At 32.8% G+C, this 23,023-nt stretch overlaps 1 protein-coding gene across 1 annotated transcript in view; it reads right to left on the bottom strand.

Moving 5' to 3' along the window:
* Positions 1-5,582: 5,582 nt before the first annotated feature.
* Tmtc2 (Transmembrane O-mannosyltransferase targeting cadherins 2) overlaps positions 5,583-23,023 on the bottom strand; it is a 164,870-nt gene continuing 147,429 nt past the window's right edge. The window contains exons 6-11 of the mRNA XM_073082629.1: positions 17,061-17,146; positions 15,505-15,767; positions 14,728-14,868; positions 14,134-14,218; positions 12,331-12,509; positions 5,583-10,979 (exon numbers count right to left, since the gene is read on the bottom strand). Coding sequence (XP_072938730.1) covers positions 10,812-10,979; positions 12,331-12,509; positions 14,134-14,218; positions 14,728-14,868; positions 15,505-15,767; positions 17,061-17,146 — 922 coding nt within the window. The 3' untranslated portion in view covers positions 5,583-10,811. The remainder of the gene's footprint in view (positions 10,980-12,330; positions 12,510-14,133; positions 14,219-14,727; positions 14,869-15,504; positions 15,768-17,060; positions 17,147-23,023) is intronic.

A 23,023-nucleotide genomic window follows, 5' to 3' on the forward strand; every position in this document is an offset into this window, starting at 1 on the left:
CTTACCATCAGGTGGACTGCATGCTCGTCTGCTACTCTTATATTATAAAAAAAAAAAAAATTGAATCGGGTCGTATTTTAAAGAATTTGTAGGATTAAATATTAAAGTAAATTATAGATATATTATCCTACTGACAATATATCTATGAAGTAATTGGTTTTTTTTTTATAAAACATACTCAAGTGCCATATGAACCAGTATCATATTATATTTTACGAATATAGAATATCAAAGTATGTACTTTTAAACTTTTATATACATTGAATAGTTTAATTTACTTAGTTTTGTAATCGGATGGATGATAAATGTATTTTTTTATAAAACATACTCATGTGCCATATGAATAAATGTAATTTATTTTAACATCTTATTAAGTAACTTAATAGTTTATATTTTTCATTTTATTATGGTATGTTTGATTTTAGTTATTTAACTCAAATTGTAGGTTGTCGTCCAAAGATTACGAGTACATTGCCTATCTACCTAAAAGTTTTCAATGCATTATTGATTTTAAATTTCAGATAATTAAAAGAAGTCTAAAAGTAATCTTAAAAGCTTGTTGACTTTTAAGATGCTTATTATTTTCGTATTTGTTCCATAAAGTCATTTCATGTGTTAAGTAGGTTCATGAATAACATAATTCTTAAACTTAAATTGTAAATACGATGTTTTTAATAGCATGAAAACTTTAGATTTATAAGACATATTTAACAATTTAATAATGCAAAATAGATCTGAACGTATTCATATAATATTTAATTTAATGTAACTGAAGTTGTGTACCTACCCATGTATCATCTATACATATATTTTGTTAAGGATTAAAACGTTATAGGAGCGTATTGAACGTCAAAGTCCCTGCTACCACACAATGACACCCACACTATCCTGAGTGCAGATCCGTGACCCTGATAACATCATCCCTTTGTCTGCTCAAAGCAAACAAATATCGGACATCAACAGACAGCCGTTGGGCCGACATTCGATTCTATTGAACGTTGGCGAACACAAGGGAACTGTGGAAAGGCTTGGAGATACATCGGTGATAACGCTACGCATGTGATAAATAAATGCTTTGAAGCTTCAAATATCTAAAATGAAGATGAAATAGTAGTGGTTCATTTTCATATTACTATAATTGTAGAGTTACAAAATCTGTCGTTCTTCCTTATAAAAATATGAAAATACACTTCCTTTACATTCTATAATGCGTAACAGAATTGGCCGTATTTATATCACATTTAATTAAATGTAACTGAAGTTGTTTCTGCGTATATATCGTCTACGTAGGTACGCTTTAAAACTTTATGAAGCACATTGAATGTCAAAGTCCCTGCTACCACACAATGACACCCACACTATCCTGAGTGCAGATCCGTGACCCTGATAACATCATCCCTTTGTCTGCTCAAAGCAAACAAATATTGGACATCAACAGACAGCCGTCGGGCCGACATTGGAGGCCATTCGATTCTATTGAACGTTGGCGAACACAAGGGAGCTATGGAAAGGTTTGGAGATACATCCGTGATAGACGCTACCCATATGATAAACCTAAATAAATGCTTTGAATATTCAAATATCTCAAAATGGAGATGAATATTGATATAGTCTTATGCAGCTGTCTAACCTCTAAGTATCTTTACTAGACATTATTTAAATTATAATCGTTGTTAATCGTTAAAGTTCAATTTTATATTCTATACAGTTACAAAATTCGTTATACGAGTATTAAAGTAAGTAAAGATGAAAAATTAACCTAAACTGAAATGAATTAACTATTTATAAGTTGCTTATTGGTATTTATGATTCCGGAAAATTATAATAATTCTCAGGGAACGGTAAAATTAACGTTTTTACGTTATGACTTCACTTTTCAAAACATTGCAGTTAATTGACGAATTCACTAGCGAAGCCCAGTACACAACAAACAGTGAGTTACCCAACCAAAAACAAACAACACTCAATTACTTACTCTTGTTAGTTTTTCTATAACAAACATATTCTACAAGCTGTATAATAAAAATAAAGCAGATCATTAACAGAGAAACTTATGTTTCGACGTTAACAATTATGTGTATACTACTGGAGTAACATTTAATTGATAGTTCTTCAACAATACTTGTGTGAGGTATCTCATTATTCTGAGCTTGCTTTGATGGAAAGAACTTTTATTTATAAAATTAAATAAAAATATTTTTTTCCAAACGGTTGCGAAACAACATGAAACGCAACGATAAATGATCAATCATCATCATCATCATCAACTCATTACTGTCCCACTGTTGGATACAGGTCTCCGCTCAGAATGAGCAGGATTAGACCATAGACCGCGCTGGCCAAGTGCGAATAGAAAACTTTACATACCTTTGAAAACATTTTTTTAAGGATTCTCAGGTATACAGGTTTCCTCGTGATGTTTTTCTTTACCGATTAAGCAAGAGATAATTAATTTGTAATACGCACATAACCTTGAAAAGTCTGGGATTTTAACCTCGGACCCCTCGATCAAGAGAACCACTGGGTTATCACTGCTTTAGCAGTGGTCAATAGTAAATACGAAAGATGTCGTATTTCAGGTCGATCACAGCTGAATAGACAAATTTTGTACCCCTCAAATCAGTATCTCTGCTACACCCTCAAAGCCACAACACCCACGCTACACATAATTATTAACCCATTCATCTATTCATAAGCTCCTATAAGTCTACTCCTAGACAAAGGTGTCTCTTAGTAAGTGGAATATTTCGAAGATCATTACATGCATTGGTTGACTCCGAAACTACCATTAAGATCAAAGTTTAAAATAAGATAGATTGTAGGTTAGAATAAAAAAAATAACAACAGTCAAAAGTTTTCCTTGACATAAACTAACTATTGGGTTTTGCATTGTGCAATGACATGAAAGCAAGAGATCAAACCTGGACAATCATTGAAATAAACAGAATCATAATCATACTAAAAAGTCTCGATCACATCTCTATCGTTAAAACCTCACAAAAATATTATACAAAGTTATTAAAAGTTAACGATAATATTCTGAAAATTAACAATAGATGCGAAGAAAAGTTTCATCGCGAGCAAGCTGCCTTATTATTAGTTTCAAAGTGTCTATAAAGAAAAGTATCTTTTGATATTTTTTGAGAAATCTTTAATATCACTTTTTATTTATGCTCCTTTATACTACTTTATACTATAAAGGGCCGTTACTAGGGCCTTTGCCGGTGATTTCATAGGCATAAATCGTAACATAATATTGTAATACAAATTTTAAACCTTCTTACTTCGCAAGGGCTGAATTGTCAAAAGTCAGTAAATTAGGATTTTCATTATTTTAACCATAAGGCCAAGTTTAGGCTTGTTTCAAAATTGCCATTTCAAAATTTTTAACTTCTATAAAAACCCTCTTCAGGGTAGAATATCAAGAAATCCTGCCTTAATCAGTGCCTACGTCACGAAAGAAGCCCATCGTCTAAGTTTCATGCTTGTAGCTTCAGTAGTTTAGCCTCTGCCATGATGAATCAGACAGTCAAGATAAGTCTTTTTATAAGTATAAATTAGGTTGAAAAACTAGATCCCAAAATATACAAAGCAAAACGAAAGCAAAACGCAATAGGAAACGAAAGATAAAGAAAATGGCAGTAGGGTGAGCGCGAAGCATGGAAAATAATGTCTTCAAGGGAAATTATTATAAAGCTTAGGGGACGCCTCTACAAAGAAAAGTCTCGAGTGTGGCGGCTAAGTGCCGTTTTTCCAACTTATTTGACGCGTCTTTTCCCTCTAAGTATGTGTTCGAAATGGGAACCGCAAAAAAATTTGGGAAATGTCGATCTGATGTATAGTCGATCATGTGTGGGGGTAGTAATGGCTGTCTGAAAAGCTTGTGTGCGTCTCGGATCCTTATAGGAAAATATGTATGTGAAGTTTAATGGTTGACTTATTAAAATTCGGTTTTAGGAACCACAGGATTCAACTTCCTTTCTTATTTCAACATATTTTTGTGTAATCGTAAGTTATAGAGTTAAAATGTAATTATACCGTATTAAACGCTGCGTGTATGTAAATACAACGTAAGTCTCATATGAATATTATTTTAATCTAATATTAACTTTTAAAGTAGTAGTTAATCTGTAGTCTTACATCGCAATTTTAGATTTACAATGACGTAAGTGCAAAACATCGTTACACTAATGTACAAAACTCGTTACAAAATTACAAAAACTCCACAGTGTTACACTGATTCTCGTGTAATTGCCGTAAATTCTTTAGATCGAAATAGTTTCGATTTGGGATTGAAAGAGAATTGTAGACAATTCGCCTGATTCAAATGAGTTTTTCTCGTGTACATGGTATTTTCATTTACGCCATAGTAATTCATCATAAGTATTCATACTCATCAGAGCTCATCCACTCATACATACAACATCAAAGTATAAAAATAGTTTGAAGGGTGCAGAACCTTTGTGGTTCGACTCCGGCGGCACCACCGCCACACCTATTTATGCCTCATAGCAGCGGCGTTAAGTGTTGGTATATTCTGGTTTGAAGGGTGTGGTAAAGGAGATATAGTTTTCCGAGGCGTTCTAGCTTAGTCCTCAGGGGTAGCGGCGCATCAGTGGCTGACCTCGGGTAGGAATATATAATCCTATCTGGGTTTAATTGCAGATGTCCATGGGCGGCAGTAGCCACTTACCATCGGGTCGGCTGCATGCTCGTCTGCTACTCCTATATTATGAAAAAGTTACTTATTAGACATAAGGTTCATAAGTACATCGTAATACCTACCAGGAATGAATAGAGTAACTTCGACTAACTACGAAGTTGTTATTGTAACTACACTTGTAATCTCGCATATCATGGCACATACCAGAATAAAAGGAAACTAATGTTCCAACTCAGTCCACTTGTGAATAACGACGATCACAAGCCGGTGTACATCTCACATACATCGGTAGTAACATTTTACATCAGTTGTGCAAATCCATCATCATCATCAACCCATTACTGTCCCACTGCTGGGCACGGTTCCCCTTTCATAATGAGAAGGATTAGGCCGCAAATCCATTAATTACCATAATACCGTATTAGGCTGGATCGAAACTAAATAGGTAGCCAAAATATATTTTTTTAGTTAAATGTAGAGACAGTATGGTTTGACTGGGGAGGTAACACCACCTCGACCATTTTTAGTGTAAAGTACTTTTGCGTTCTGGTGGAAGGCTGTTGGTGCCAGCTAATGTATACATGATGTGACCATATCAGTCCTCCGGAGCGGCAATGTATCTGTGATCGACTTCAGGTAGAATTTGTTATCAATACACAGAATATGCCAGCGACAGTGATCAGTTACCATGAGGTGGATTGCAAAATAATCTTACAGCACTATTTGATATACATAGAGATAGCCGTAGGTCTCGCTTTAAAAAATAACGCAGGATTCGCTATGTTGTTGGTGTTTAACATACAAAAAATATACAGATAGATAAGGTGTAAATGCGGCACGTAGATCATCTTAGTAAGGATATTACTATGTAGAGAAATCGATATTCAATACATGAGTTGTCCTTCAATAAAACAACGAATAAAATATCGAAGCTTTTATTTACAAAATTATCAACATATAATATCACTTTGGGAATTTGCAGTTTTACTTGCATAACACCATAAATACATAACTAGTATAAAAACAATGATGATTACAATTCCTTGATAAACTTTACTTATGCGTAATACTACGATACAAAGATATAGAGATCATGAGAAAAATCAGGTAGTTTTATTGAATTATGGAAGTACAATATACAACTGATAGGGTATTCTTGTCACGCGGGTTTATCTGCATGCGTGTCTGACCCACATGCGTGGCTTACATGATAAGGAAAGTGTCTATGAAACAAATGACACGCATCTATGTAAATGAAACGCATGAGGACCAGAATGAAACGCAGGCACAAACCCGCGTGAAAAGAAATCGACCCTTAGATACTCACAGATTATGATCATAACTAAGTTTTACGTATAAATTAATGGAATATGATACCTTAGTAATATATTATACGGTATATAGGTTATATGTTTATATTTGAACAACCCGTTGACTACACGTAATAAATATGAGAGAATACAAAATATAAAATAGTTATTCTGAATTAGGTTACTGCTACATAATATATATGCCCCACAATGCGTTTGATTGGGCATGTTGTTTCAACTTTTAATTGTTCTGTATTTCACAAACAATATTGTTTTTTGTTACAATTCCTATGTTATTATTAATAAAAAGGATAGTTAAGTGACACACACATAAAAGTAATTGTATGTATGTATGTAAGCTGCATATAAAAGAATCATTCATTTCCTTGTGAAATAGGATTTACCGATTATTAGTAATACATACGTAAATCAGGAAATTATTTATTGTGCAATAATCGTTAATGTACTTACAAGACACAGATGTATGTCAGGTATGCAACTCCTCCTTTAAATAATAGATTTAGCCTGCGCCTTAAATAATTGCACTTTAAATAATACAATACGATAAAAAAATAAGGAACGATTTTTAGAACTGACAATTTGCTCCAAGTAACAGGAAAATAAGTAGATTCTTATTCTCATTTGTTTCCGACAAAATCAAAAATGACGCAAAGACACAAGCTAATTGGAGATGTCGTATTCATAACGAGAAAAAAGCCGGTTATGTCGTGACAAAGTGACTTGGACGCGGCTTTGCGCGATTCTGTTGACGGGCAAAATAATGAGACGCGTCATTTGGTACACGACGAAGAGGAAAACTTACTTGAAGAAAACATCTCTAACTAACGAACGAATAGCTTTTAGCTGTATAACGAATATGTTGTTCAGTTGGGAATACAAAAAATATAATGCACAACTTCTCTGCATCGGAAGATATCTAAAGTAAAAACATATTATTGGTATTTTATTTTGTATAACTAATTTTACTGGTATGTTTACTGCCGAAGTCCAAGTGTATTTCTATAAAATATGTTGTAGGAAGTATAAATTTACCTAATGGTAATTTATTCACGGTATCTATATGACTGACATGGTTTGTAATAGGTATTATAATATTTGTGTGCCTAGTACGTATTTCAATTTTATGAATTATCTTAGGATCTTCTTCTGTCACACACGCACGCGTGAATTAACCGTAGACCGCGGACCGGATCGGTGCGTGGACACAAACCCGCGCGACAGGAAAAAGATCCTTAGTACGACCCGCGTTTAGTTTTGGTTACAGGAGAAATTTTCAGATAGTGCGAATGAAATGTTACGTCTTCAATTTTTTCGTTTACTATATGCGATCAGGATCTTTCTAAAACCCTTTTTTATAACAGGCAAGACGTAAACTATCTAAACCAAATAAATTAATTACACAGCTAACTTTGGTTATAGAAAAAAAACATCTCATTTGGCATTTATCTATTACTACAAAGCGTAATTTACATTTATTGTCACAGGTGTGAGAAGAAAACGACAAAAATAGAAATTTAAGAGAATTACTTTACTCAAATATGGCCACCAAAATTGCCAAATCGACGTCAATTTCTATTTACAACGATTTTATTATATTACAAAATATATAACACGTAATAACAATCAATGCGTTAATATTATCTTATTAAACATGAAATAGATATGTTCCACAATTCATACGAAAATAACATAAAATAAACAAAAATATTTAGAATCCCATTCATACAAAAAGCTACATACGACTATAAAAATATATATAAGTAGAAGCAAAAATAACGAGAAAAATAATTTATTATTTACAATAACATTTTCACTAACCGAAATATAATAGACATTTCTAAGAAATTAAAATACCTATTTGCCTTTAAATCCTTTCATCAAACTACAATCACGTACCACGTGGCTTGTGCACAGTAAAAGCTTAACAGTTTTGAGACTATATTAACGATGTTATGACTTAAACATATTACATAACCTTTGGAACTGACAGGCAATTTATTATTTAATTTAATATTATTAAAAAACATGTTCGCATATAAACACGTTATATCGTTTATTATTAAAACAATATTTTTTAATTAAATGAGAGTGAGTTTTTAGATCTTAAATAGTTTTTCTTTATTAATGATTCAACTATTTCTGGTTAATCTGGTCACATGCAATCTATAAAAGTGTCTCAAAACTGCTCCAATTTTAACTGTGCACAAGCTTTACTTAAGTCGGTTTCACACTAGCCTTTCGCTCGGGTACATCATCAATCATCTATCAACTAAGGAGCAGATATTGTGAAACTATATTGGAAGACGAAAGAAATTATTAACAACAAGATATACATAGATCTTCCCGATATCGATTAAAACATTGGGAATAACTTTACTTAAATACATTCTCATTGCATGCGTACAAAACTTTGCTCTTAATATTTACAATATACCTAATTATATCTATAGCGTTGTTTCAAGACCCTTAATGAAGATTTTAATTAGGACCACGAGTTTAGTTTGCATGTATAAACATAGCTTTATAAATAAGGTGCATTCGTAGAGTAAACCACATGTACATTAGTTTTAATTATATTTAGTTATGGAAGTGTCGATTTTTGGTAAAAAGCAAGTATCATAAAATCTATCGTAGTTGGTATTTAGGATCAGCCAAATATAAAAAAAAGTACAATATGTCTTAAATATCGGATTCTTATGATTTCATGATGTATGAAAAGTTTCATTATTTTGAGCCCGTAAAAAATAAGGAACATAAACATCTAAGTTAAGGAAATTATATTTAATAAAATTAACAAATACAAATTGTAGGTACTGTCGAGGTATTCACAACTTTTCTCAGTTAACTGCACAATTATCTGTTGTAAGTTAGCATAATTACGCATACAATTGAATGTAATTATAATTATGTTATATAACGAGTCTATTGATATACATGTTCTTAACACTTACCAACTATGTTCATTTTAGATTACCTACATTGCAAGTTTCGGTTCAATTTCCAATTCCATGTCGTGTTCTGCAGTATATTTTAATGTACAATAAATATATAGTATTTGACATTAATTATTAACTTGTAATTTTGTGCCATTTATTAAGGTTATTATTTTTGAGTGAGCATAATATACGCAAGTAAAATTCATTATAACACATAAATAATCAAAAAGCAATTATATAATCGCAAAAGAAAATGCATTTATTTTTTTATTAAATAGTTGTAAGATGCAATTTTTACGATTATAAGCTATATTGAATTTATTTAATTAATTACATCATGAGCGGATTTATATGTTTCAGCGTTTATCGGATTTTTATCATATGTGTTTGGGATTATTTTTGTAGCTAGTGATAATATAAAGTAAAATAACATGGTATCAAAGCAAAATGCCAAATTATATGCTGTAAAATAATCCTTACCTATAGTCGCACATACCAATGAATTATGTTCATTTTGGTAAAGGAACATAGAAGCTTAAAAAGCTATTAATAAGCATAAATATTTTTTACTAAACATAAATAAATAATTCTATATTTTTATATTGTTAAATAAAGGTATTGAGTGTCGATGTACTTGAAGCTTATTTTATAAACATCACTATGAGTTTAACTCAATAGCATCAATAAAAATAATATCTCTAAGATATATTTTAGAGGTATGCTAACAAAATCATAATAGGATTCACAATATAAAAGGTATCTATTTAGGTAGGTATGGCATATACGATTATAATCAAAAATCGCTGGTATGAGACATTTTAATATGTAACGGGTACTCATCATACGAGCGATAGTTTGGTCGTGACTACGATCCAGGTAATTGGTTCGAAATATGGGCAGTTGCAGGTGGAAGAACCCTCTGTGGTACTACTCCGGTGGCACCACAGTCACGCCCATTACTGCCTCGTAACAGCAGCGTTAGGCGTTACTATGTTCTGGTTTGACAGGTAAGGTTTGCATACTCTTTCGATGTGTCTCAGGTTGCAACTCTATTCTTCTCTGGGGTTGACTAAAGACGTCCATGAGCAAGTGACCACTTACTATCAGGTGTACTCGCCATGACAAGTAACATACTCGTTTGATACCTTTATACTATACGTAAAATTCTATCCGCAAATGTGGAGAACCCGTTACATATTAAAAGGTATGTAATAGGTAGTACACATGATAAAATAAATCGGAAATCAATTGCGAATGTATAACATATTTAATACGTATCAGAAAAGCATTAAAATAACCGTTATTTTCGCCAATTAACCGTTACTGCGATATTAGTTAGGGTATAAAAAGCAACCAATGAAATCGGTACAACAAATTGAAACGTCACTATAAATTGTGTCGCTGAGAGTGTTAAATTAATTACCGTATTTATAATTAGCATGCTTGAGTTGTCACCATTGTTTTAACTGGAACGTTTTATCTCAGTTGAGTATAATAATAAAAATTTAATAGGGGTAGTTATAGACTGAAGTGTTCGGATTCTTGAGTGCGAAAAAGAATTATCGTTTCTTCCCAAAGAAAGTAATTAAACCCACGAACCTGTCTGCCGCGGTTGCACACGAAATTAAAATGTTCCTTCCCTCATAAGTCCACAGTACTCCATTCCTTATCTGCTACCTATTCTGCAGGTACAAATTTTCAAGAATATACATATTTTATAGATAAACCCAAAATGTATATACAATCGTGAGCTATCGTTTATACGTAGCAAGTGTATAAATATTAAGTGCTAAATCTATTTTTGGCAATTGACATCCTATATTGATATTATGTTCACGGGTTAATAAATGTTCCTTTGATTTTATACGCTATGATCGCAACTTATTTCTTACGCTGACTCTTCATGAGTGATCTGACTCTCTTAAGGTTAGTAACAGTGACTTCATCGTTAGGTTTCAGCTGCAACGCCCTCCGATATGATGTGGCAGCCGCTACATACTTGCCATTTAAATGTAGGATTGCACCCAAATTTGAATGTAATTCTGGATCCTGTAAAATAAATTATAATATTAATATACCTACATTAATTTACAAAATAATCCCGCTCTAAAACTTTTTTTTCGAATTGAAGACTCCGTGTACATCTGATTTGCCGAATTCGGGAGGGTACTAGTATTTTTTTATTTAATTGATCATATATATGTTTAGTTGCGATTATTACTTCTCTATTTCACAATCCATTAGAAATCGTGTTTGATTGGAGATACGACTATACACAAATATATGTACGCCCCAAGAGAATTTACGCCAAATTAGTTTAGACTTTGTCCTATAGCCAATATCGACTCCCAAAATAGGGTCTAATTAACAGGTCAGATCCTAAGCACGTTTCCTTATTTGTAGGATTAATAGCCTAGAAAGGGCTATCTGTCCTTATAGACATAGACATATATAGCCCTTTTAATGTAAGTTTGTCCGTCCTCCCGTAAATAATCATCTTAGAAAAGGTAAATAACCCAGAGTTTTAATCATCACAAATCATATAATTTTCTTCAAAAATATGTTTGACTTATTGCTGTCTTGTATTTTTTTATTTACAACTAAACATGAAATGTACTCTTTATTGTAACTATTAGACATATAACTGAGAGCGGTCAATTTCCGGAAAAATACATTTTTCTTAGTCGAATTCTTGCTGGCACAGAAAGGCGGATAGAAGCAAGGACAATGTTTTATGTTTCTCGTCAACCTGTTTGTCACGGACATGTTGCTGTCTGAAGCTGTTCTGCTACTTATGTAGGTCGGTTGAAGAATTATGTTCTATTTTTAAAAAATAAATTAAAGAAGCTCAAAAGTTAAATAACGTTTTAAATTAAATTTATTATTATTTAAGATAATATATTATTTAAGATCATTAAATACATTTTAATGACATTTACTTATTCAAATGATTTACAATCTAATCCATCTAAACACAAATATTACCTAATTTTTCCTATGACTATTTTGTATAAGTTACCGCCGCTCATAAGCATCTGGACCACTAAAGTGGGAATCCTAACTAAAATGAGGTATAATATAAACATGTGTATAACCTTTTTTATTACCAGACCAAATTAGTGTAGGGTTAGTGCCATACGAAAAATAGAGCTACCTACCTATACCAGTAGTAATCATAGAGCTATTATTACTACTGGAGCAGTAGTGAAGACGGTACTACCGGTAGTAAGTAGTGAGAAGTAACTACTACGGGTACTTAGATATAATGTGAAAAGATTAAATTTATAGTACTAAATTGTATTGTGTACTAGGGAAAAGGATACAATATAGTGTTATGTACTCAAAGGTTTTATTGGATAAGAGATAGGTAGTTATAGTCCTAAAGTCAATTAGCCCTTACCTGTGGGTTCAACTCCACAGCACGGGCGTACCACCGTTCAGCAGAGTTACAGTGCTTCGCATCCCGAAGCGCTCGAGCAGCTGATGCAGCGCGTCTGCTGTCTTCCGGCGACAGTCGTGCTGCAGTCACTAACTGTTCCGCTGATTCGTGTAATCGACGTTGCGATCTTAGAAACATTCCTGTTTCAGAAAAATAATATTGGAATCTATATATTATATATTTTTTTTAAAGTTTTCGTACGCACAATCCATATTTTTTCTCAATTAGTTTCTATATCCTCCTCCATCCTCATTACTTAGGCTTTGCAAGATTAGTCAGTAAATAAATAACATTTCAAATTTATACGGGTATAACTGTTGCACTATTTGAAAACGTAAACAAAGGTATTTTCTACCTAAATTTGAAAATAAAACACGACAACTAACTATTGGATACACTACCAAACTAAAAACAAATATTTGATTGTTCTAACAGCATTTGATTCGAAAACTCGGAATAACAATGCCCGAATAGCAGTCGCATCTACGTATGTAATAATAGTTGTAATATTCAGTTATTATTCAATATCATTTTAATTTAATTATTACTTCTAATACAAAATCCGAATTAAGAACGACCTACATGCATCCGTTTAATTGGTAACTGTGTGAAGTAATGATATCAAAAGATATATTAAAAATATAAAAGTTAAATGAAAGGAAACCTCTGATTTTAGAATATACATTTATTGTCATTAACTAACCATTTATATTTTTTAATTAATCTCAGTCTTGCCCTGTGATGTGGCCAGTATTCCTGGCGATATTTTTTAAAATTGTATAAAATAGGTTTCATCCATTTAACGGATGAGCGAAGGTTGTCCCTAATTAGGATCGTAGAACATTATGAAACAAAAATATGACTGGAATTATTACAAAAATATTAAGCGGTTGCTAAAAATAATAAATTATAACCTATACCTATCACTTTCAAAGGCGTTTTAAATTGATCGTTAATCACCTACAGCACGTTATTCGTGACGTGTAATACGGTTAAGTTACTTAATATTAAAAGATTTATAACTAAATACTAACTGCTTACGGCTTATAATTTGTCAAACTATCCAGACAGAATTATCTGATGTATCGATCATTATTTAGTATAACCATATTTGGTGTTATAAAATTAAATATTTTATAACTTAACTACTCGCCAACGTATATTAATATAGCTATATATAATACACAAAAATAAAAACAAAACATTATATAAGTTTTTTTTATATTATAATATTGAGATACGACCGTACAGTCCACCTGATGGTATATGGTCAAAGCCGACCATGGACGTCGTCATATAAAACAGGGGTTCTACCTGAAGCCGATCATACACGCGTTACCACTCCTGTACCCTTACCATGAGTTTTCAAAACATCCCACAATATTACGTTACGTATACTCAATCCATTATTCTGTTCCGTTTGCTTCAGTAGACTGAGTAAACGTAACAATAAGTAAGTGCTAAAGTCTTTTTATCTGCCTCACATGTTCGCAAAAAAGAGAGACAAAACATAAAGCGCCATTTTGTCAATTTAGACATTTAATGTTACGTTACTGACACTATAGTTCTGATACAATCCGATAGGGGCGATTGGAATTTTTATGGGCAAATGCGTAAACAAATACCAAAACACTCATATTTGTCGATACGTAAAAACTCATGGTAATTCAGCCGATATACATTAACCACCAACACAAAGACTATAACACAATCTTTAGTTTCTAAAACGTCTTAAATTCATATAATAACGAGATTGAAACTCACCAAACTGATCTCTAACAGAAGGATCGTTAGGCGCTAATGTGACTGCCTTTTTAAACCACATCTCCGCCTCAGCGATCCTACTCGCCTGCAACAAAAAGTGCATGTAAAGTACTAGTAGAGGAGCCCACGATGCTAAATGTGTACAAACTCGAGCGTGAATGTATGAAGAATAATGTATTTTCCTTAAAAAAATGCCTTTTCCTTTAGTTTGTAATACATCATTACTTCCCAGGGATTCATGCTAATAAGTGACACTATCAGATAGCATAATAATACAGGTTGTTTTTTTTTTCAATTTCAAAATTACTATTTTTTTCCCTATTTTTTCGACGTGTGGTAATCGGCAGATTATGATGTTTTCCGTTTTCCAGCATTTTTTCTCGACCACGCTCGAGTATGTCCAGTGATAGATTTTTTTAATTGTGCAAGCCCCCGATATAGAAAGCTCATTTATGGTTTAGGATACTCTACAGGGTATCTCCCATATCTTAGTCTGCCGTACTCGAGACTATCCCGAAATCCCCTCATGGACTCCCTAACTATACGCGATATATTAAGCCGTCACGTGTGCAACAGTAATGTTTTTATAATTACATTTCTAGCGAGGATCTTTGCGAGTGAGATGTGAGTTTCGACGTCATTTGGGGCGGTCGCGAGCGCTGATAGTATGCTGTTCTCTGCTTGCGGCCATTGCTGGAGTTGCATGTATATTTCACCCGCCATTGATAGTACGTTCTGTAACAAAATGAGGATAAGTTATTCTGTATTAACACTTAAAAATAACTGAAAATATAAGTTATGTAGTATTATGTCATGCCCATAATTTCAGCGAGTTCAACAACACCTGATATGTTAAAGTCAAGCCGCTTGAGTCGTCAATCCCTTTGATCCGTAGGGCGTGCCGAAAAGTAAGACATACATACATAAGCTCGAAACATATTTATAAGCCTACGCAGACGGGGAAAAATAAAAAACAAAGATAAAACATCGGTTAAAAACAGATATTGTAAATATTATGTGTTAATCAGGATGATATACACATACTGATTAAGATTAAATCCGGGGAAGAAATTATCCCAGACATACTTATAGGGAACATGTAGGTTAATTCCTTAAAACTTCCATAGATTTCTAAGAAATACCTTCGTTTAATAATCTCTTGTCTGTGATATATTTTTTTGAATGACAAGATACCGAGAAATAGAATCTTGATGTGTTTATATTTTGAGTTTGAACTTTCGCACTGTAATCATCATAAATTGTATAGCAGCAAATCGACATACCCATTACAAACAAGTATTAAAGAGTTTTACCTAATAAAATCTCAATAGTCTTAAATAATTTTAACATACATATTTTAACATAACTTACATGCCGTGTCCAACCAACGATGGGCGTATTTGCGCGTGGTAGTATTTGCAGCGCTTCTTTGTACGCTGAAAGCGCTTTATGCCAATGGCCGCGTTGCGAATGTAGCGCTGCTAGCTGAACTAGCGCTGAGACTCGCGCAGCGTCGTGCTCGCGTCGGTCTCGAACCCTCATTCCTTCTGCCCGTGATCCAGCGCGGAGAGCGCTTGTTGCTTCCGCTAGCCTCCCATCCGCCATCAGAGATGTACCCAGGTTCACGTACGCCACTACAACATAAGATTTACCTTTACCCGTGTAACATCAATAAATGTTAGTCTAATAAATATAGACGTGCACATAAAGCAACTAAATGACTTCACAAGGAACGTCTGATAAAAAAAACACCATCCGAAAATGATTATAGAATAAGATAATTGTAGAAAAAAAAACAAATTGAATAAAAAATACGCGCTTATTTTAGTTTTTTGTAACTAAAATAAGAGTTTATAAATGTGACTTCACATTTAAAAAAATCCATTCAAACGCTTTAAATCAACAAAATATAATCAAACAGTATAAAGGTTTTCGAACGCGTAACCAGATCCTGTTAGTTCCCGTTATAAATATAAAATGATTCTAATTTATAAACTTTCCGTAAATTTCCGAGATATCACATTACAAGAAGATCGAACGGATTCATTTACAAAACTTCGTTAAGCCGAAAGTACGTAAAAAGTAACTTTACGTTTTTGTCTTTAATACATTTATTTTCGTAATTAGGTATATAAAAAGTACCTATTGTATATTCACCTATTGAATGTCACCATAGAAATTATGATGATTAATTTCAGAATATTGACTTTTACATTACTCGCTAGATTTTATCATTCATCAGGCGACAACATGCATTGTACAATATGCATTTAATTTTGATGTTACCGACATGAATGTTACAAATGATTGCATATGGAGATTATTATCAATACGTAATGGAGGTGGATTATTACACAAACAATAGGTAATGGGTAATGCAATGCAGATGCCATCGGCTTATCCAATCGGAGTAACCATTATTATAATTAAAAAGATAAACATATATTTAATGTACGATAAATATAAATGGTAATACATTTTTGTACTTTGCAATAATTAGCTAAGACGAATAGAAATAGGTCAGTCTTTATTGGAAGAAGCCTTTACAATAAAAAATAAAAGATCGATTAAAAATAATGATTATATTTTCCCAGAAAAACATTTCCATAGCTAATACCATTTCCATACTAGGAAAAACATAATATCGTTAGTGTAACTTATAATTTTCACGAGTTCGACCTACATACATCTCCTGTTAAACTTAAATAGTGTACGTACTAACTTAATCTATAATTTATGATCCATTACTAGAATGCATGTACATAAATGTCTATGTCTTGTTAACGTTTGTCTTTTTACAAAATCGTATAGTTAATTTCAGTTAATTAATATCCTACCTTAAAACTTGATCTAATAACCACACAATAATGTTAACATATAAACAAAAACAAAACAGAAATTTCTTCATAAAATTCCTCAATACTTACAAGCCATAGAAGGTCTAAAGAAAATCGCTCTTTCAAAACTTTTGATAGCTTCTCCGTATCGCCTTTGATTTTGATGTAAAATTCCTCTGAAACAAGCAAGTTTTTGTATTAAAGTGGTTCGAATTGGGCCGCTATTATTAAATTAGCAAGATGGCCGGCTTAATTACTTATTGTTACAGTTTGAGTGCCTCTGGCTAATATTAATAACAATGATGTTATATGGATTATAATAATACGTATACAAAGAATTCTATTGCTCACTAATTAATGTTAAAGAATAGAAAGCTTTAGCATTGTTATTTCATTTAGCATTTAAGAACATTTTAATGTTTAAATATGTTCCTATGAATAAATTATTAATTAGCATATTATGGGGATGAATCTCATTATTTATCAAGAGAAAATGTTGTCATCACAAACGCTTTCAGGCGTGCTATTCTAGTTTAATTTATAGAGGTACAATACCGTCATAAAATACATATCAGAAGCACGACCCAATTTACGGGGAGAGTAACAATAGCTTTTATTAGTGATACTTAGTTTAGCCTATCAAACGCGCCTTTTGATGCGAAACTATGATCATAAATCTGAATGTATACTATTCTCTTCACGGATCCTCGTCCTAGGGTTTAATTAATTTTCGAGTGCATGCATTCGAAATTCGATTAAATTGCGGTCAACCAATAGATTTGTCAATAATTTTCCGGTGGTAAATCTTTGTATGATTTTGGCATACGCCAACATCACAATTAATTGGCTCATAATGACTGGCTGGAACCTGAAAATTCTTTGTATTTTTAATATTGTATTATTATTGTTTTATTATGGACGTAATGCATCCATTTTCGACATAATATGAATTTGTAAATAAAAAAGAAGTTTTTATTTATAATAATATTCTACTGTCTTATAAGGCGGACTAATCTAAAGTATTAAACATATCAACAAATTTAAATCTGTGTTAAATTTTCCGATCTTCAAGTTGGTTTCCTGAGCTATCTAATTATTCAGCAAAGCCTCGAACACACACGTACCACAAGCTAGTAACAATAAGTAAACTATAATTTTGTATTTTAATAATTATCAAAAAATTAATAATACATTTTAAAATTTTCATTTTACTATAACAATATCTATCGGTTACATGAAAACGAAAATAAAAAATCATAACTAATTTTCATTCATCCGATTTTACACCAGTTCCGCCAAATGGAAGCAAGTTTACAAATAAAAATGTTGTAAAACTGACGAGGCTCGCGTGCTGCTACTAAGTTCAGCCTATCAATACCCTTTTGATCCGGGACGTGATCATAAATTTGATAGTGAGCAATTTCCCCTTTTCAAATCCTCGACCCAATCTTTAATTACTTTTCGGCCTCTATCTATCCGTTGCATACTGAATAGTGAATTTGATCACAGCGATCCCCTCGATAAGGTCTGTTAACAAGTCACGTACTGCGTATGATGTTATCACAAACGATATTGGCAATTAAATTTATGATTTAATCTATAATTAGACCAATTTTCGAAAGGTAAATTATTATGTAAATACTGTGACTTTTGGAATAAATGTGTATGAATACACACTTACCTACACATTTCTATATGTGAAATGTTAAAGCATATTAATTGTGAGCCTTAGTGTCTTTTTTTATAATTAAAAATCATTTATCCAATACAAAGTGTTATTCGAATAATATTTCATCTTCGAATAACAAGTCTCATCAGGGCCCTGGCTGTAAATTGCAGCTTACAAGATCTTTCTTCATTAAAAAACTAGTTGCACAATAACATAGCCGTGTCGTGCAATGCAATATTGTGGCATGAATAATGCAGACAGCACGGCGCAGGCAAGCTAAACGCGCACTAATGAGAACGACCAACTTGCTCGCATGCCGATAACTTGTTAGTAATTCCCTTCTAACTACACGGACTTCTTTTTAATTTATAAAATGTGTCGACCCGAAAAAATTTAACCTAATATTAATTTTAGGGTAATTGCGGTTTATATTATATTATTTATGTAATCGTTTAATAGACTCAGGGAGTAAGGGAAGTATAACGTAGTATCACATTTTCTTAGTATGATATAATAATTAAATGTGGTTTGCCAACATAAGTGACAAACAAGATGTATCTTTTCATTAAAAACTAGTTGGACAATAGCATAACCCTGCTATGCAATATTGTGGCATGAATAATGCAGACAGCACGGCGCAGGCAAGCTAACCGCGCACTAATGAGAACGACCAACTTGCTCGCATGCCGATAACTTGTTAGTAATTCCCTTCTAACTACACTTCTTCTTAATTCTAAAATGTGCCGACCCGAAAAATTGTGTTGTAATATTAGGGAAAATGTGGTTTATTTTGAATTTTGTAAATATTTAATAGACTCAGAAAATCAATGAAGTATAACGTAGCTATCACATTTTCTTAGTATAATATGTTAAATACATCAGGTTTGCCAACACAAACAAGACGCTTTTCTTCATTAAAAACTAGTTGCACAATAGCATAGCCCTGCCGTGCAATATTGTGGCATGAATAATGCAGACAGCACGGCGCAGGCAAGCTAACCGCGCACTAATGAGAACGACCAACTTGCTCGCATGCCGATAACTTGTTAGTAATTCCCTTCTAACTACACTTCTTCTTAATTCTAAAATGTGCCGACCCGAAAAAATGTGTCATGATATGAAAGTAATTGTGGTTTATTTTGTATTTTGTAAACATTTAACCGACTCAGAGAATCAGTGATGTATAAGGTAGCATCACATTTTCTTAGTATGATATAATAATTACATCTGATTTGCCAACACAAGTGACAAACAAGATGTATCTTTTCATTAAAAACTAGTTGCACAATAGCATAACCCTGCTACGCAATATTGTGGCATGAATAATGCAGACAGCACGGCGCAGGCAAGCTAACCGCGCACTAATGAGAACGACTAAATTGCTCGCATGCTGATAACTTGTTAGTAATTCCCTTCTAACTACACGGACTTCTTTTTAATTTATAAAATGTGCCGACCCGAAAAACTGTGACCTAATATTAATTTTAGGGTAATTGGGGTTTATATTATATTATGTAAACGTTTAATAGACTCAGGGAGTCAGGGAAGTATAAGGTAGCATCACATTTTCTTAGTATGATATAATAATTACCAATAACTTGTTAGTAATTCCCTTCTAATTTTACCAACTTATTTGTTTATTTATACCATGTTCTCGTCCACAAAACATTGTCCTGATATTAAAGTAAAATCATTGTTTTCATTTTATATGTGTTTATCAACTCACGGAAGCAATATAAAGTAGGTATCACACTCTCTTAGTTTTTATCAATGTCGCCAGTTCTGCCAAGAAATTAAGAACAAGAAGCTTCTTCTTCATTAAAAACTAGTTGCGCAGTAACACAGCCGTGGCGTGCAATATTGTGGCATGAATAATGCAGATAGCACGACGCGGCCTCACCGCGACCTAATGAGAAAGACCAACTCGCTCGCCTGCCGATAACTTGTAAGTAATTCCCGTCTAATTACAGGGACTTTTCCATTTATTATTTAAATTATTGACAAAGCGACTCAAGTAAGCGAAGAGCAAATGTTAATTGGACTCTAGGAACAACCGTTTCTTTTACTTTTTTACGGGCTTAAACATAATGTTTAACGTTTATTCTGTTAGGTGTACAAATCCTATAAATAAGCGAATGCCAATACATTTTCGTAGTTCGAACAGTCAATTATATATTAATATTAAAGAGGATAGAAAACTCCTACCGTAGCACTGTAAAATACTAACAATATAGTTGTGACGTTGCAATATTCCAACATGAATAATGCAGGTTTCACGGTGCAAGCAGGCTCAACGTGCGCTAATGAGAAAGATCTAACTTGTTACGCTACCTTTAACTTGTTAGCCTTTATTATTTTGATATCTTTTTTGTGCTACGTTGTGTTTTTATAGAACGCAGGTTTACATGAATTTACTAAATATCACTGTTGCAGGAATGGTTGTATAGACACACCTTATGGAGAGAGTAATAATTTTGTTCTTAAGAGTAACAATGGGTCCCGAACCCATTACGATGCCTGGCTATTTATGTTTAGAAACTTTTATCCACCTGTTGATATTACTAAACAATACAGTATTATTAAATAAATAGATTTCATAATAATAAAGCGTTAAAATTTTATTTAAAATAAAATACGTGGGTACGACGTAGAACGTGGGCATAGCAATTTCGTGGAATGAAAAATGTTGCCTACATTGCGTCTCACACACAAATGAAAATAACGTAATTCACTCGCGATATCTTTAACGTATTACTAGACCCCGTTTAGTCTTATATCCTAAGACCTATCTCGAAAGATATGACATCCAGTTATTCTTATACTTGTTATTTATTCTACTTCTAGTATTTCGGCCTACGGCTACGGCGTAGCAAATTTTGTAGCATGAATAATTTCAACTACATACACCGCACATAAATTTGTGTTTTTTTACCTAATATACCTTTGTTATTTTTTTATTCAACAGTTTATTTGGTCTCATATAAGATACGAGTATGAGATTCATGAAGCCTTTATATTATGATAATATCCATTATATTGTAATTTTTAAACGGTTACAAATTCTTATGATGCTATATTGTGAGCTGAGTACAATATAAATTACATAAAAAATTGACTTCATTAAGTAACGGCACAAGTAATAATGAAATAAGACAGCACGCAATATTAAAACAGGGTTATATTAATGATATCAATAATAATAATCTTAACCATAATATATCATATATAGCACCTCACCATGTGTGTAGAGCATGAAAATAAATATAAAGGTAAATAGATGCAGCGTAGCAATATTATACCATAAATAATGTAGGCCACACGACGCGGGCTTTACCGCACACAGTCGAAAAAGGCCCGACACGCCCGAATTGTTACTAATTCTTCCCTAATCATACCAGCACTTGCATAACTCATAGTTCATTGCCAAACCTAAACATTTTCTTAATATTATTAGAAGTGGTGGATAAATTTAAATTAAATATTGTGGAATAACTTAGAAAATAAGGTATTTTAATAATATATATAAAGGTAGATAGATGCAGAGTAGCAATATTATCCCATAAATAATGTATGCCGCACGTCGCAGGCTTTACCTCGCACCAACGAGAAAGGCCCGACTCGCCCGATTTGTTACTCATTCTTCTCTAATTATACCAGCACTTGCGTAACTTATAGTTCATTATCAAACCTAAGCATTCAGAATTATGCCTTATTTTCTTAGTATTACTGTAAGTTGTAGATAGATCCAAATTGAATACTGTGGAATAGCTTTGAAAAAAAACAATGTGAGCCGTCACGGGACGCCTGGCAGATGTGAAACATCGACATTATTTTGTAAAAGTAATATATATGCAGAAAAGAACATATTGTGATAGGAACTAAATATGTCATAATGATAAAATAAAATATTACGATCCGCATGGCGACGCGTCGCCACACCATACACACTACTGCATATAGACTGTATATATATACCATCGTATAGCGTCACGGCATGCGTCGCCACGCCAGAAATCGGTTTTACGTGCGGCTATAGATGTTTCACATCAAAATGGTTCTGTAATAATATACATGAAGGTAGATGAATGCAGCGTAGCAACATTATACCATAAATAATGTATTCTCATCATCATTCATTTCATTCTTCTCTAATTATACTAGTTAATTATCTCTAATTATACTCTAATTATACTTGCATAACTTATAGTCCATTGTCAAACCTAAACATTCAGAATTATGCCTTATATTCTTAGTATTACTGTAAGCTGTGGATAGATCTAAATTGAATATTGCGGAATTGCTTAGAAAATAAGGTATTGTAATAATATACACGAAGATAAGGAGATGCAGCATAACAATATTCTAACATAAATAATGTAGGCCG

The sequence above is a fragment of the Epargyreus clarus genome, unplaced genomic scaffold, assembly GCF_041222505.1.
Source record: "Epargyreus clarus isolate Ecla_fem2 unplaced genomic scaffold, WU_Ecla_fem_2.2 ptg000018l, whole genome shotgun sequence".
NCBI classification, from domain to species: domain Eukaryota; kingdom Metazoa; phylum Arthropoda; class Insecta; order Lepidoptera; family Hesperiidae; genus Epargyreus; species Epargyreus clarus.